This window comes from Pogona vitticeps, chromosome 2, assembly GCF_051106095.1.
Source record: "Pogona vitticeps strain Pit_001003342236 chromosome 2, PviZW2.1, whole genome shotgun sequence".
Lineage (NCBI taxonomy): Eukaryota > Metazoa > Chordata > Lepidosauria > Squamata > Agamidae > Pogona > Pogona vitticeps.
The window spans coordinates 142,868,857-142,886,085 of record NC_135784.1 but is presented as its reverse complement, the minus strand read 5'-3'; the positions used below and the strand labels follow the sequence as shown (position 1 = coordinate 142,886,085).

The 17,229-nt window shown below is 42.5% G+C and overlaps 1 protein-coding gene across 1 annotated transcript; it reads right to left on the bottom strand.

Moving 5' to 3' along the window:
• Nucleotides 1-4,818: 4,818 nt before the first annotated feature.
• Nucleotides 4,819-10,707, bottom strand: PVALEF (parvalbumin like EF-hand containing). The gene is made up of 4 exons (XM_020815441.3): nt 10,501-10,707; nt 8,105-8,240; nt 6,740-6,855; nt 4,819-6,165 (listed from the first exon to the last, which is right to left on the bottom strand). The coding sequence occupies exons 1-4, from the start codon at nt 10,619-10,621 to the stop codon at nt 6,119-6,121; spliced, it is 420 nt and encodes a 139-aa protein (XP_020671100.1). The 5' UTR covers nt 10,622-10,707; the 3' UTR covers nt 4,819-6,118.
• Nucleotides 10,708-17,229: the final 6,522 nt, after the last annotated feature.

The window sequence follows — 17,229 nt, the reverse complement described above, 5'->3', positions numbered from 1 at the left end:
TTGAGGAAGTCCCACACTAATAGTTGGTTGCTTCCTACACAAGCATTCTGTGACCTGATCATACAGAAACAGGTGGATCCCAGGAGTTAGTACATTTTCATATAGAATTGGCACGTATCAGAAGCCAGTAGCATGAATGAGCATGTCTTTGGGCTGTGTTTCAAAGCACCTGCCTGTCCAAGTATGTTCCTCAAACCAGTGGAGCTCGCTCATAAATTACTGAGCTTTAATAGTGCTAGGTATGTAACTGTCTTATTACTACCGTACTAACCTCAGCAAATTACATAATAAGATTTTGTAATTTCCATCCACAAAACCTATGTTTACATCTGCAATGACAAGGTGTGTAAGACTGTATTTCTGCTACAGTCATGATTTCCTGACAAAAACAGGGACCTGCCAGTAGTCAGTGGAGTGAAAGCCAAAACTGTGCCCCTAAGTAAGGTAGGGCTGTGGAATGGAATGCATCAACTCCGTGCTCCTACATGAAGCCAAACTTTGCCAGAGATCTAAGAGCTATTGCGTCCCTCTTCTGTGGTTTAAGCAAAGAAGTTAGGTACAAGTTGCTTTTGATGCTTCTGTTTCCTGTAAAATTCCCATAGGTACAGAGTGGGCAAGCTGCACTCCCCATGCAGTTCTTTTTCTGTCCTCCTAAATGCATCAGACTTCAGCTCCTGCCAAAAAAGCTGTTCCCCAACAAAAGCAGTTCAGTCGCCGCTCCTGGAAATCTTTAGGAACAGTGAGTCAGCTTTAAATTGGTTGCAAAGAGCCCCACTGTAATGTCTAGCACACACAAAAACCCTCATTTTCCTAACCTGTAAGTGGACTTGCTACTATTTCTGACTTGTGCAGATGGGTCTGTGCGCACTATGGCGGACTGTGGACAGAAAACTAGTCCTGGTGCTTGGCAGTTTACGCACCCACAGCATTCCACTTGTTTTCATATGTACATATTTACACTCATGTTATTCTCAACCAGTGGTTACCAACCTTGGGACTCCAGATGTTCTCGGACTACAACTCCCAGAAATCCTGGTCAGCACAGCTAGTGGCGAAGGCTTCTGGGAATTCAGTCCAAGAACCAAGAACATCTGATGACCCAAGGTTGGGAACCACTGGTGTAAAAATTCTATCACAAGAAGAATGCATTCTATAAATGCTCAGGAGAATATGGATTATGGCATTTGAGCCATAGGTGGTGTATGTTGAATGTTATTCTGCTGCTTCACAGGTCTCTCCAGCAAAGTTTTTGTGTAAATGCCTGTCCTGTGCATTTGTGCTTTGCTCAGCCTTTCTGAGTTTGGACCCCCTCAAAGAAGCACCCATGCTTCAGCATCCCAATGTGGAGCATAGCACCGCCAGTCACAGTATTAATCACAGCCCCACATGAACACAAGGCTTTAAATATTTAATCATGTGAAATCTAGTGTGGGAAAACACTGTTAGAAAAAGCACTTTTGTTTCTTTTGAGGGGTAGGAGAGTACACTAGGAGTTTATCCTGTGGGGTGCTTGGCATAAATTGGTCTGTGTAGTGCCATATCCAGAATCTTGGGGAAATAATCTTGCACAGAGCAGGAGAAAGAAAGGAGGTTATTATTTTCTCACTTAGCACTGCTTGAGTGACTTGGTATTAGATGGTAGAACTCAGTATCACTTCCCAATCTGTGCCAACAAGACGCAGGTCATCTTCTAGAAAGATGTTTATAATCTGCTGGATTCTCATTGCTCTAATTTTTTAAAAAAATTATTATTTGAAAAGGAAAAGCTCATTGAGTCCTAATGGGATGCAAATATGATTCCTGAGAGTCTGAAATATTCAGGATTGCTCTGGATAATGCCACACCTCATGAATCACAACTGAATGAAAGTTTGGAGATGGGTCAGAGATGAGGGATAGCCGCCTCCATGTTATTAGATGGAATTCCCATAACTCCTCACCTTTAGTTGCATTCACTGCATCTGATAGGAGATGTAGTCCAATAATGTCTGTAGGGCTGTCCATTCCGCTCCTCACCCGAATGGATGATCTGTTTATTGCCCACTTGTGTAAGCGTTTAAAATCACTGCCTTTCATTACCTTGTCCGTTTTAAATACTGAGACTGTGTGCTTATGTACAATTCTTATTAAGCACATTTATTCTGCACAGGCAGCTTGGCTCTCTAGTTCGAGTGCTGCTTTTCATTGTGGTGGGAAGAGCTTTGCAAACCAGAGGCTGGGCAACCACTACTAAGCACAGCACGCTACTCACTTAGGAATGTTGAGGGGAGGGGTGGTGGTGTTATTTTGTGCAAGCATTTCCATATGGTTTCCACACACACCCCCCCGTACTAATTCTTTTTCTCTTTCTGTGCTTTCTGCTCGATCTTTACAGCTTGCAGATTTATAGGCCAGTGTCCCTTTCCGACACAAATAACATGGCAGTGTTATGCAACCGATTAGGTAGGGTTTATTTTGGAGAGCATCCCAGGACCTACACTGGTGATGAAGCTTGCCATTAGTGGGAGGCTGGTCCATAGTCAACATGGGCATTACAGTCTTTTGCTAACATGTAGAGAGACCGAGCTGAACATAGCTTTCCTATCCAAATGATGCTATCAATTGAATTGTTTGTCAGGTTCGAACATCTTGGCATCTTCAGATGCATGGGGGGAAAAAAGCCATGGCTCTAAATGCTGTATCTGTTGTTTTCAATCAACTTGATGGGAATAAATACCATGGCAACGAGGAGCATGTATACATGGTAATTGGGATGAATGAAATCAAGAAGGTTTCTCCAGTATTTTTTATCATAAATTGCAGAAGACAGCCTAACTGCAGCCAACTCCAATGTTGGTCTGGTTGGGACACAAGCCTTGTCATGTCTAAGATTGCTGGAGCAGAACAGAACTAATGTGGAGTAGCAGTCAGTCTGTCACACCTGCTCTTTCCTAAGTCCAGCTAGCGTGATAATTCCTCCTTGCCTTTTTAATATGGAACTTGCACATGGAAATGGTTCTTGACACAAGCGGCCTTTTTGAATAAGCAGCACTGATGTGTAGGAAACCTTTCTTTGAGTCAGGAAATGATAACCAAATCTATTTCAGTTTTGAAGGCCTCTGAAGAGGTCCCTGTTCTGGGTGCTTGACTTGGCTATGAAACGTTCCTGTGATGATCATGCTCCCAGTATTTTAATACTGTACTTGCCCCTCTATGTGTGCCACCAGGTGGCACTGTTCTCTAACTACAGGGACGTGGTGGCGCTGCGGGCTAAACCGCAGAAGCCTCTGTGCTGCAGGGTCAGAAGACCAGCAGTTGTAAGATCAAATCCACGCGACGGAGTGAGCGCCTGTTGTTTGTTCCAGCTCCCGCCAACCTAGCGGTTCGAAAGCATGCAAATGCAACTAGATAAATAGGTACCACCTTGGTGGGAAGGTAACAGTGTTCTGTGTCTAAGTCGCACTGGCCATGTGACCACGGAAGATTGTCTTCGGACAAAACGCTGGCTCTATGGCTTGGAAACAGGGATGAGCACCACCCCATAGCGTCGAACACGACTGGACAAAAATTGTCAAGGGGAACCTTTATCTTTACCTTTAACTACTCCATTTAGTTGTGCCAGAGCAGAAAATGCCTCAATCATTAGGGAGCATCTTGTCTTTACTCATTCATCTTGTTCTGGAGGAAATCTTTTCCAGTATCTCTCACTGTTTCCCAAGAGTCTGTAGCTACAGTGACAATTTCAGCTTTCAGAAAAACAAGGGGTATCCAGCTCTCAGAGAGGAAACATATTACAGTATTTAGAAAGAGTCTCTCAGGCCATAAACCAGAGTGATCCATAAGCCTGCTCTCCTCAGCACAAGGGGTAAGATATACCATTCCAGTGATATTGTACATTTTTGAGTCTGCTAGTGCTGGCTACTCTGCACATCTATCCTTAAATCCAGGGTAGGCAACTTGTGGCCCTCCATATTTAGCTAGATTGTAATTCCCAGTAATCCCAGCCAGCATAATCCATGATGAGGGGTGATGAGGACTGTAGTCCCAGTAACAGTTACTCAACCCTGCCATTGACCTTTCCTACCTCAGATTGCTTAAGCTGTTATATTGTAATAGGTCATCAAGTTGCCTTTAACAACAACTCCTGCTAGAGGGAGGACCTGTACAAGGTCTTTACACACTAGGGCTACAGGAGCCTTTCCCTAACCATAGCTCTCCAATATTATTTTAAATAATGTCTTCTGTCATCTTTACCCAAGATAGACAGTGCTCAGAGATGATAGGTGTTGTAGAGTGAAACATCTGGAGACCAGCATTTTTTGGGGAAGGCTAGGCTAAAATCAGCTCAATTAAACATGTTTAGGAAAGGAAGCTGAAAACCTTTTTCAATGGCTTAGGGCCATACTAGACATAAAAATAAATTGAAATGCCTCTTAGATCTAACTAGATTTCTTTAAAACCATAATTGCATAAATGAGCAAGGTATCTGTGCAATCATGAAAGGAACCAGAGCAGGCCTGGAGAGGCAATGTAACTCTACCCTGCTGTGTTCCTAAGGAAAATGAGGACAGGAGTCTAGAACTAATATTGATCCTTCCCCCAAATACAGCTTAGCTGTCCGGGATGGTAGTGTCAGCAGGGCTATTCCCTTGGCAACTGTCCAGTGGTGCCATCTGCTGATGCTGGGCTGGCTTAAGAAAGCAGCAGTCTTGATTTCAGGACTCTTTTTCATGGGATATAGATGCTGAAATGAAGCTCCATGCATTTGTCATTAATTGTCTCTCATGCCCCTTTCCTTCAGGAGCAAAAATGAAGGTCAAATAAAGGATTCTACAAGTTGTAAAGTAAAACAGGCTTTATTTGCCTCAGACAGGACATGATAAAAGTAACATTTTCCTTTGCTGGAATAAAACCCACTAGGTTCTTATTCTTCTCTACTGAAAGACTAGCTGAGGAGTTAGGAGAAAAACAATATGGTCTTAGGGTGACATGAGCTGTGGGTCGGCTCGAAAATATAGGCATATACACACCATTCACTTCTATGTTATCATAGACCTGTCCTCACTGTAGATCATACAATCCGTTGAAGTCTTCCTTCCCAGCAAAGGCCAGCAGGGAGGGACTATGTTGCTGCTAGATTTACTGAAAAAGGACTGAGGGATGGCTTGCAACAAAGTTCAGGCCCAAGTAATGCCTCTGGCAATAACTGGATTTGTAGAGCTGGTCTCACTCTGGTGCCATCATGGGAATCTTACCCTGGAGCACCAGATGCTGGGCCAGTTGAAATCATGGTTCTGTGGAAGGCAGTGGTGACCAGAGGGTGCCTATGAAAGGCCTTGCGCTTGACATTTCATGATTGACAGGTTCGCTAAGGAGGAAGGAGTTTCTTTTAGACATCTCTAGACCCTTTTTGTCTCAGTAAGAGTTAAGGATGGATTAATCTGACAGTTTCACTTTCACATACATTAAATTAAAAATAGTCCAAAGCTCAAGTTCTTTCTGTTGAATGTATGAAAAAAATGTCTAAATACTGATAGGCTCTTCTAAAAAAACAAAACAAAACAAAAATTCTCAGCCATTTGCAGGGCCAAATTCAATAGATGTGGCTTTTCCTACTAGGGAGATGGTTGATCACATTGTACCTGTCTGCCAGGCAGATGGCTGAAGATCCCGTTGGGAGGGGGAAAGAAAGAAGACATAGCAATTTCAGTTTGGTTGAATATAGACAGATTGAAACTCAGAGTTTAAAGAGCTAAGTAGTAGAAACCCTCTGCCCAAATGCAAGAATCTTACAATTTCACTTTCTCCTGTCTTTGAACTGCTTTCCTCTCATGCTCTTTCCATTGAATTTCTGAAGAAATCTGCAAATAATTGCAAAGTTGTTTTTTTTTTTTTAAATCAAAAGTGCAACAACAAAATCCTCATGCATCCCCACGGGGGCTAAACTAACCTTGTAAACTGCAGAGGCCACTCAGTGAGCCTTGACAGCAAGCTGTAGACTTCCCTCCTCCCACCCTGCAAAAATAATTGGGAGAGGGGCTTTCAACAAGCATAGCTTGATTAGAGACACAGACAAGTTCCATACCCCAACCCCCACTGGCACACAACACTGTTGACAAGGGAAGCTTGTCTTCTGTCTTCTACTTTTTCTTCAGAATCTTCTCCTTTGTGATCATATCGGAAAACTCTGTAACAGCAAAAGCAGCCGAAGTGGATAAGTCTGGAGTCCAGAAGGGACTGTTTAAGATATAAGCAAACACTACTATATAGCTTTTTGGGCTGCCATCCATCCCATCCTATAAGTTGCATGTTTCTCTGCTGGACTGTTCTACACTTCCTGAGAAGTGTCCCTTTTTTGTAAGTCCCCACAATCCTTCTATTTCTAAAGAAAATGGCTCCAGTCATATCTGACTCTGCCACATCATAAGACAATACAGAACTGATCAGAGGATCTCCTCCATTTATCCACTTCCTCCTTGGTGGCTCGACTCAACACTCTCGCTGTACACAGACACACGCAGACACACACAGTTTATCGTCAGGATCAATCACTGATACAGTGACTGAGCAGCACCAAGAATCTTATAACCTCTTTTCCCATCAGTTCCTAGATATTTATGCCACTTTCTAAAATACTAGAGAGAGGAAACTGGGCCCAGTTAAATTACAGGGGCAATTCTTAGGCCATTCTCTGTTTTAGAGACACAAGCTCCTCAGTGTGATAGTCAAGTAAATGTCCCTGACACATAATCTGTGCCCACCTTGAAAATCAATCCGCCCATCCCCATCTGTATCAGCTGCTTGGATAATGGCTTCGGCCTCTTCATCTGACAGGGGCACCACTGGCACATTGCTGGGCATTGTGGATAAGATGTACCTATAGAGAGTGAAAGCATGTGACTTCAGATCATCATCATCATCATCATCATCATCATCATCATCATCATCATCATCATCATCATCATCATCATTATTATTATTATTATTATTATTATTATTATTATTATTATTATTATTATTATTATTATTGCTGCAAGGGGAGGGAGAGAAGTGGCAAGACTTTTAAGACTTTTATTGAGCCCAATACATTTCAGAATAAATCTTTCTTCAGAGGCTCTGTTAATTACAGCATTAGCCCAAGCTATATCTCTTGTTGCAGTTTGTTTACAGACTAGGTTGTTACTCAGAAATGCCCCAGTGACGTATTACAAAATATGTTGGGCATACCGGAACTTCCCTTGTGCATTTAGAGGTCTCTTCTCAATTTCTTCTAATAGGATAGCCATAGAATCTGTGGCCGGCATGGGCAACCCGTGGCCCTCATCCTAATGTCATGTGGACTTTAGCATAATTTTAGACGCTCTCTGCAAGTGACCTGTTCAGATCTCTAGTGAGAGAAGAGAGATGGGTGTGGAAGGAAAGGTGAGAAAGAAAAATGGGGTGATCCCACTCTTGGGTCTCACTTCATTCACTCTCAGGATGAAGCCTCTGACACACACACACAAAAAGTTCTCAGGCAAGGGGAAAAACAATCCTTCCACTATGGAATGTGCCCAAGGTGTGTGTGCAGCTAAGGGAGAGAAAGTCCTATATATGAGGATGTATTTTTATCACAGGCAAAGGGATTGCCCCAGGGATGAGAAAGCAGTGGTTGTAAATATTTTTCCAGTTTACCTCATCATAAGCAAGTATTTCCTAGATACTTAAAGTATCCTTTTCAACTTCAGAGTCTTAAGTCACAAATTAAGCTATAGAGTCACATTGCCTAAAATTCCATGTATGTGGCCAGGGACAGAGGTTGGACACGGCCCATAATGAGAAATAGAAACACATTAATATTGCAGAGAGGTGACTGAGGCAGTCCTTCCATGTTTGAGAAACCAAACTGCAGATGAATTCCATGTTCACATCCTGAAGACCAATCAAAGCAAACTGAATTGCATAACCCCAGAGTGAGCGATGTTCATGCTGTGACAACTCAGACATTTTTATTATTAAAGAATCTTCTTCTTCCAGTCACAGTCCATCTCTAATGGCTGTTTCTGGCTTACATATGTAGGAACTTTGCATGTCTGCCATGTTGCCCTTCTTTTGAAACTCACAGCAATGTAGCAATGTTATCTTACTTGATTTCATTCCATTCGATGAAGCCACTGCCATCCTTGTCGAGCATCTGAAAAGCCTTTCGCAACTGTGCCTCCTGCTCTCCTGATTTCAGAAACTTCTGCATGTGTTCAAAGAACTTGGTGTAGTTGAATGAACCTACAACAGAATGACTGACTTTTAATTCAGGAACTACTGCTTTGTTAAGAAGGCAGTTAATTTGGTCTATAAGACTTTACAGAAGTCAAGTTCTGATATCCCACAAGTACACCCCATGTTACAGAAAGGGAAATTCAGACTTGATATTTTGTGTATGAGAGAGAAAAGAAGAAACAATGAAAAGGAATTAGAACACACACTCTGTGAAGCTATCTAGGGGTGTGTGCATGTGTGCGTATGGATTTTTAGGTGTTGTCAAGTCACTGCTGACCCATGGTGACCCTGATAGAGTTCTCAAAGTATGTCAGACATTCAAGTGGTAATTTATAATTACCATTCCCTTCCCCCTGGCTCTCCATGCATAAATGGAAAGGTAGGTGAGATTCCTCACAAAGCCCGGTTCTGTCTGCTCCTCATGGCATCCAGAGCTGTCAGAAGCTTTGAGTACTGCCCTAGTGTCATGTTGTGTGCCTGCCAGAACTGCTGGATAGCTTATGGGTTTAGGTGTCAGGGTAAAGAGCAAGAGGTTGGGAATTCGATTCAACCACTTTGCCTTCTTGACAGGGACTCTATCCATAGGGTCCCTTCCAGCTGTGCAGTTCTAAGATTATTCAGGGACCATCTTAGTTCAATCAAAAATGACCCACCAGGTGACAAATTGGATGCAGTAACTATGAATACAATATTTGCAGTTTGCATAAGTGAAGGGCATACGTGCACAGATGAAATCATGGATTCTCAAAGTACTCATGACCCTTGACTCTCTTTGCGTGTGCCCGTGTATCTGTATGAATGAACCAGCCACTAATCACTGTGCCTTAAACATTATGTCTGCAGGTGTGTAATTACTTCATTCACATTCTATACTTTTAGGGCAAGCCACAAATAATAGACAAATGTTTCTTGGCCATTTTCTGTCCAGAAAAATGTAGTTTGGTGGAGAGTGGCTGATGGGAGGAACGCTGTGTAACACTGATGGTGCACTATTATGTTTCTGCAAGAAATTACACCAATCTGGCCCTCCCACCTGAGTGCTTCCAATTTTTCATGCTAGGATTCCTTGGAAAGGGTAGGTAGGTGGCAAGCAGCTCAGAGGGAAACTTTGGGAGCAGAAAACTGGGGAATGGGTTTTGGGTTTTGCATTTTCTTCACAGCCCCTCCTTCCTTGCTCATTATGGATTCCTTGTGAAGCTGCTTTTTCTTCTGGAAAAATGGTCGGAAGGTTGCTCTTAAAAGTGTACAGTAGTGGACTCCAAGTCAGCACACATCTCCACATGCCTGAACAGATCCCCTTGAATTCAGTTAAGATTTCTTTCCAGAGAGGTTTGTATGTGAAGTTTCAGCCTCAGCATGTAGGATTGCAGAGGAATCCTCTTCCTTCACTCAGATCTCCTGGCTATTGAACCCATGTTTATGCATCTGATGGAGTAGGCTATGCTTCCCTTCATACATTAGGTTAGGTCACCTGAGTTGCATGAATATGTTGCTGTTGCTTTTTACTCCCTTAACATGACCCAACTTTGTGGATCACTCAGTGCTATGATTTGTCTAAGTTATCACCTCTAGAATAGATTGAGGGTCCTTCCACAAGAGCAAACTGCCTAGCCAACAGCCTTTTAAAGTGTGGTATAATTACGAGACTTCAGGCCACTATGTGATCATAGTGTTCCACATTTGCCCAGCACTAACACCTAGATAGTTCTGCTCAGGCCAATGCAATATTTGTAGCAGCTGTCCTCACTTCCATCCACTTCCTATAGATAAACTTGTTGCTTGTCTGTATGTGTAGTGCATGGAACCAATGATAAAGAACAACAAACTGCTTATGTGTAATTATGGCTCTCTGAGTGGGCATCTATGCAGTCACAGAAGCTCTCCTCCCCCTTCCCCCATTACAGATACACCAATCGTGTTCTTCCTCTTGCTCCCTAGCTTTGGATAGTTTGGAAAATATCAGGATTATCAGGAGCCATGCTCTTTGAACATGCATGATAGAATGGGTGTGGGTTGAATTTTCAACTCAAGAAGAAGAAGAAGAAGACCCTGCACAGAAGCTTTCACTGCACAGGTGACCACTTGAAGAGCCACCAGAACTTCTCATAAGCATCCTGATCTTTCAGATGCCAGATTACAGAAGATGGACTGTTGAGTGGCCACAACTCTATAGTCTGGCACTGGGTGAATATCTGAAGAAGCAGCCCATGCTCAGGTCTGTGCTCTGATCTGAATTGCTCCAGGTTCTGCTTCCTTTGCTCCTTACCATGATGCCTCATGTCTGAAGGCAGTCGGTCAATATCCTTATCTGTCAGGGAGGCCCCCATGACCAAGGCCATCTTCTTCATTTGGCAGGCAAAATCGTCTTCCATCTTGCTGTTTATCATAAAAGAAACAGTGTGAACTTCAAAGAATTGCAGCTGTATCGTACTTGCACATCAGCAACACAATTCTAACTCAAGCATTCCCTTGGTCCCTTACGGCCTCCTCTAAACAACTTTTTTACATAGAAGAAACTGAAAAAGCAGAAACTGAAGAAAGAAAGAAAGGAAGGAAGGAAGGAAGGAAGAACGAACGAAAGAAAGAAAAGAAAGAGAAAACCAGCATCTAAACCTTGTCAGGCTGTTCTTGAGATTGCTTTTAAACAGTACTATATAGAACACATCCATGGGGTCCATGGGGTCACGAAGAGTCAGACATGACTTAACGACTAAATAACAACAAAAATAGAACACATATCAGTGTTGAAAGCCCATCACGTATACTAGTTCAGTCAGCCTTACAACAGCTGTATAAAATAACAATCCCCTCTATTTCTAATGTTCAGAGTTGAGGGTAGCCCAAATAACCCCCACACAACAGGGAGGTAACAGCAGGCTGGCAGAACCCAATTTGCAGAAGCACTAGAAGTAGCTAGGAGAAAACATCTAAGAGCGGAAAGTCTCCAAATAATCCAGTAAGGGCCGAGCATGCTTAATGGCAAAGGAATTCAGACTGGCTTTTGAGTTGGTGAACATGTACAAGGAAAAATGAAATGGAATATTCTAGAAGAGGGAAAGACGATGCCCTCCAAAAGCTGAACTACAATTCTGTAGGTTATGTTAACTAAGGAGGGTGGTAGAGCTCTCAGAGTTGGAGCCCCCCTAGGGGATGGGAATTTTGAATCTTTGCTGTGCCTCCTGGGAGGAGGAGGAATCCCTGAGGTCGCCTGGTGTGTGAGAGACTGATGGAGTTACATACTCTGCCATTGGGGCAGCCATGGGAAAGCTGCATTGCCCTAGAGTGCTCCCGGAAGGAGGGATAGGTAAACCACTTCCGAATATTTATACTTAGACCCCAAGAAAGTCAGTGTGAGCTGGAATTAATTTGATGGAACATTACTATTAGATTGACTGATGCTGATGGATGTTGTATTTGAACAACATCTACAGGGACACACGTTTGTTATCCCAATACATTTTATTTCAGGTGCTAATTGTAAAAGCCCTGTACATCTTGAAAACAGACTATCTAAAAGATCGAGTTGTCATTATGACACTGCCTGGTTTTAAGATCTTCAGGAGAAGTTCTCATGATTAAACAATCCACTGGGGAGAATATCTACCCTGTTTCCCTGAAAATAAGACCTAACCTGAAAATAAACCCTAGTAAGATTTTTTAGGATGATCGTAATATAAGCCCTACCCCAAAAATAAGCAATAGTTAAGTGAAACCCCACCCTCCACCATTGTGCAGCAACCAGAAGAAGATATGACTGTATTTGAATAAATGTAGATTGCTATACATGAAAAAATAAACTATCCCCTGAAAATAAGCCCTAATGCATTTTTGGAGCAAAAAATTAATATAAGACCCTGTCTTATTTTCAGGGAAACACAGTATGTACTTCTCCATCAACATTTCATAGGAGTAACTTTGAATTCTCATCAACTCCCAGTTTTACAGTATTTAAGAATTACTGGAATGTATATGCTTCAAATTCTTTTTAAAAATTAACAAGTTGGTGAAAAAACAAATAAATGCACAAACACTCATTATTTGAAAACAACAAGAACAAAAATGAGGCTTGTAGTCCACCTTGTGTTGGGTATGTGGTGAAATAAATGTGGCAGCTGGGTCAGCATTCAGTTTACCTTGTATAGATACCTGCCATTTAACTTATAAAGCCAGTGACATCCTGGACCTGAGAAAGATTATATACACTCTCATTTTGCATGGTGTCTCTCTTAAATCTGTTGGCTTCAGCTCCTGAAGTCCTTAGGGCAGAAGCTGAACCTGAGGTTTCTTGGAACAGACATATACACACTAAAAAGTCCTCTCCCTTTATTAAGCTGCCTTGTTTTCATTAACCATACTTACAATTAATCATGGTTCAAGATAAGCACATCATTTGATGATGGCTAACTTAAAACAGAAGCTTCTGCTCTCCTCTTTGCAACTGTGCTGGTTGTGGGGAGCGTATGAGCCCCAAGCTCAATGCTGCTCATCCTCATTAGGTTTAAGCAGGAGTGGGCAAAGATTAGTCTTCCAGCTGTTGTGGGGTTGGAACCATCAGTAGCCCTAGCCGACATGGCCAATGGTAAATAACTCTGAGGGGCTGCAGTCCTAACAATGTCTAAAGGTTTGGACTTTGCACTACACTTGTACTTAATTCATCGTTAAGCCTTAGATGTGGACCTTCCCACTTACACACAAAGAAAAGAAGGACAGAGTGCTGTCCTCTGAAGATTCTGGCCACAGAGACTGGCGAAACATCAGGAAGAACAACCTTCAGAACACGGCCAAAGAGCCCGAAAAACCCACAACAACAAAAAGAAAAAGAGTTTCTGGATCTAATTCTGCTGTGGTGTTGTCTAAACTGTAGACTATTTTCAGAAAGCCACCTATGTGCATGGATGTACAGTCAACAAAATCTACTGGTTTCTGTTAATAGAAGCGTTTCAGGAGACTCTGGTCAAAGCTATGCTAAGGATTATTTGTCTCCAGGCATGTGTATTAAACTACATTCAAGATCCTGTTCAGATCTGGAGCAACTCATGAGACATATTACTGTTCATTCACTGCATACCCCCATGCAAGAAAAGAAACACCAATATCTATGGTCTATTTCTAAAATTATGGGCATTCAGAGGGATGTCCTTGGGGGATAATTCAGACGTCTGTTGTTTAATTCAGTCCCTTGCATGGTAAAACCATGCTATTTACTGAGATTATCTTCAGTTTAATCTGGGGGAAGGAAGCTTTCGACTGCCAGCTAAAACCACAGGCAGATTTCAAATTCCAGTAAATCCTGTTGCACTGAGCTAGCTGCTCATCTTGCCAATCAAGCCACCCAGCCTCATTCTCTTTGGCTCTTTTCCCACCCCTGGCAGCCAAGTGTCTGCCAGCTGAGCTTAACTCCTGGGTGAGTCACCCTCACTTCCCAAACCCTGCATTGTACACTTAATTGAACAACTGCAACGTATTGGATTATCAAGGAACAGGAGAGATCAAAGAGGAGACTGTTGGGTGTTGTTGTTTTTTAATTGTAAAACTGACGAAAGATAAGTCTGGTTCCTATCTTGGTTGCAGGACCATGGATTCAAAAAGCCATTTTCTGAGGGTGTGGTCTTGCATGACAAACCCAATCAATGAGGTAAGAGTGTCAAAATGTGAAGGCTCAGCTATGAATAATGGAGGCAGATGCAGCACCGGAAGTTTTAAAGAGCAGCTTATCCATTGTAATAGGAAAGCATCCCAGACAGAAAGACAGACAGATGGACAGACAAGCCAATCCCATTTTTGTTTTCCTTCCAAGTGGAAGTATGGAGAAGCATTCTACAACCTCTCCAGCGGAGTTACCAAAGGCCAGATAAAATTGCATGCAAATGGTCAGTTGGCCAGGCAGTCCCCAAATCACCATCAGTCAGTTATAATTGTCAGGGAAAATACAGAGTGTTCCTTGTTGGGTTAGGTGCAAGAAATGCAGACTTCTGCTTTGGGCACATTGTGTACTGTTTTATGCAGAAGAATTTTATTACCATTTCTCACACTCCCCCCTTTTTTGTGCCAAATGGACTCTTTTTTAAATTAATGCACGCTCTTCAGCTGCTTCTCCCCAGCAGTTCCTGTTCCTGAAGGCAGATAATACCCTTCAAATTTGCACTTGTGACGGACCCTTTTGCACTATACAGAAGAGACAAACTTTCACGGTATTGCACAAGGATGCCTTTGCAGGTGAGCCAACCATGCTGTTTCCACAGTTCAACCTTTTTTGCACCCTCAGCATGGCTCCATAGTGGATGGATGGGAGAGTAGGAGAAAGGACAGGGTAGGAATGGAGAGTTCATTCTGTTATGACATACAAATTAACTGGAAGGAATTTGTTTTACATAGTTTGCCACGTTCTTAGAAGCACAAGCTGTCATTCAGTCTTTGAAGAAATCCTGTGGAGATTACTAATACTGCTAAACACAAAGGGAGTTATGGTTGAGTGCAGACATCTTGCTCCGTCTGCAAAAAGAGGCTAGCATAGTGCATTACAGGGTGCTTGAACGTAGCTGGCTGAGAAACAAATCCCCATCACTGCAGAATCAGAAATGGGGAGGCAACAAATCAGAACCACAACCTGGCACCAAAGGAGATGGAGTTGTGCCGTGCCAATCAAGAGCAGCCATGTCTGGTGTCCATGTGTTGTTGCTTACAAGACAGTCAGGAGTCCTCCGATGCAGAGAGAGCTGATGTTTGGGGTTAATGGTTACCTTTTCCGCTGAGAGATGGGCTTTGGCATGAGCTTTTCTGAAATCCATTGCGTGCAAAAGTTGTCCACAACTCTAATGCCTGTCCCAATCCCCCAAAAATGCAGTGCTCCATGCCAGTGATATAATTGGAGATTAGCAGAATAAACAAACAGCTCCCAGTACAATTGTAATTCTATGGCCCTCGTACAGGCTGTGTCCTAGGTGGTCTTTCCCAGTACAAACACTCTTCAGATGTTAAGCAAACTCCAGCCGTACCACTGCACAACACAGTGCATAGCGTACCATGAGCTGTTCCTCATTCTAAGGAAAATATATAGTATAATCTTGAACATGCCTGGCAACATGATGTTTGTGCCTTGGGCCCACAAATCATCCACCTCCACATCCCATTAAAATTTGTGGGAGTGGATGGGATATCACCTTGAAGGCCCACCTTAAAGGTTCAGTCCACTGTTCTTTCTGTGAGATCAAGTAAGTGTATCTTGACATTTGCTGTTTGTTGTTGGAGGGAAAGTTGTTTATTTCTGGGCCTTGGCTAGTGCTCTGAAGAAAACCACCCCTCCTAGTATGCATCTTGACCCTTCTCTTCCCTTCTCTTAGGGACTCTTATATTCACAAGGCAGCATCTTGTGATGCAAACTAGTTCTAGGATTACGCGCGGACCAAATAACTCAGTTTTCCCTATGGGCCTCCTGTTCTGTCTGATGTTGTCTGCCAGCTGTTTATTTAGGAAAGGGTAGTCCAGTTCTTCTCTCTCAACTTTTGAACAGAGAGAACCACCATTTTCATAATTTATATAAGATAAGTGCCCTGGAAGCTGTTTCTTGTTCAGCTGAAGAGTGAAACAACAGGCATGAAGGCAATTACGGTAGGTGGTGTGGTTGTGAACTTATTGCCCTTTCAACCCCATATTTGAAGCAAAATCTCTCCAATAGCGCTGGTTGCCGAAACCACTACAGATACTGTAAGGTATTATCTATTATTTTGCCAGGATGTTAAGAACTTCTGCATGTTCACCTCTAATGTATACCTGTATTAACCCCTCCTTCATTTTCCTACACACTTAAGTGTCACCTGTGTGAAGTCTCAAGGAGGCTGAAGGAGACAAATAGCTTGTTGAATTTGTGCTGACTCAGAAGTTGCCCTGTTCATCTGTTTCCACCTTGTCATGTCCTTTACTGGCCTTTTCATCCAACATTTTGTTCATTATCATCAGCATTTTGGTTGTATTTTTCCAACACTGACATTTCCGCATAAAACCTTCCAAAGTTCTACAGGCAGTATCAAAATGTATGTCACCAATAAAAATTTAAAAAGTATTTTCCACCTCATCACCAGCTCTAATTTATGCTACATCTTAATTAAAAAGCTGGACTTAACAACTTTTTGACACTGAGTAACTGTGTAGGATAGGTTTAAACAAAGAGCAGATCTGTAGCCTTGAATCTACTGTATTGGCATAATTCAGAACTCCTGAATCTGGTGTCTTCCAGAAAGAATAGCCATTATCCTCAACCAGCTTGCTCCACAACACATGTGAAGGGCACAAGACTGCGAAGTCTGGAATCAAAAAGTAAGCCATACACTAAGTACCGGTAGCTCCAAGCTGAAAAATCATTCAGTATGTATCAGCCACTATCCTCTCAACATCTTGACAAAACTTCCTGCAGCAATGCCTGCACTAACTTCTGCTGTATAAGATCTTTCAGCTGAAGTGTGATTTCTACTTCTCTAAACTCCTAAGGATGTTAACTTCCTGGTGGACCGGTTTGTTACAGCTTTCCTTGAAACGTCATGTTTCAGCAAGATGAAACTGTAGACAAAAACACTATTGTGAATAAAGACACTGATTTAACTACATGTCAACAACCTGTTTATTTAAGTATCTGCTTGATAGAGCAGTACTATGATGAAATCTGGTATCCTCAGGTAGTTAATTAAACACTCAAACTATTCTTCCTTCTGAATCTGGAATGGCTGTCTTGTCTTCCTAAATTTAATTCACTTCCCCTGCCCCCGCCTTTCAGACTCTATGCAGGGAAAAACTAGTCCTAATGCTGTTTTGCAACCCTATTCATAAATGAACTTGCCTTCCCTGACGTTGACTTATCCACCACATGTACTTACCTGCCACAGATTTCAGCAGCTTGAGTCTTGGCAAATTTCTTTTTGTAAAGCTAAACCATGTCCCTGGCTTTTATAGGGCCAGGTCACCTTGCTCAGCTATTTATGGAGAGATGCACCTGTTGGGGGCG

Coding starts and splice junctions, on each gene's coding strand:
- PVALEF (XM_020815441.3), bottom strand. CDS start 10,621: ATGATAAACAGCAAGATGGAAGACGATTTTGCCTGCCAAATGAAGAAG. Junction 6,856..8,104: donor ATCGAATGGAATGAAATCAA/GTAAGATAACAT, acceptor CACTCTCTATAG/GTACATCTTATCCACAATGC. Junction 6,166..6,739: donor TGGGCGGATTGATTTTCAAG/GTGGGCACAGAT, acceptor TTGCTGTTACAG/AGTTTTCCGATATGATCACA.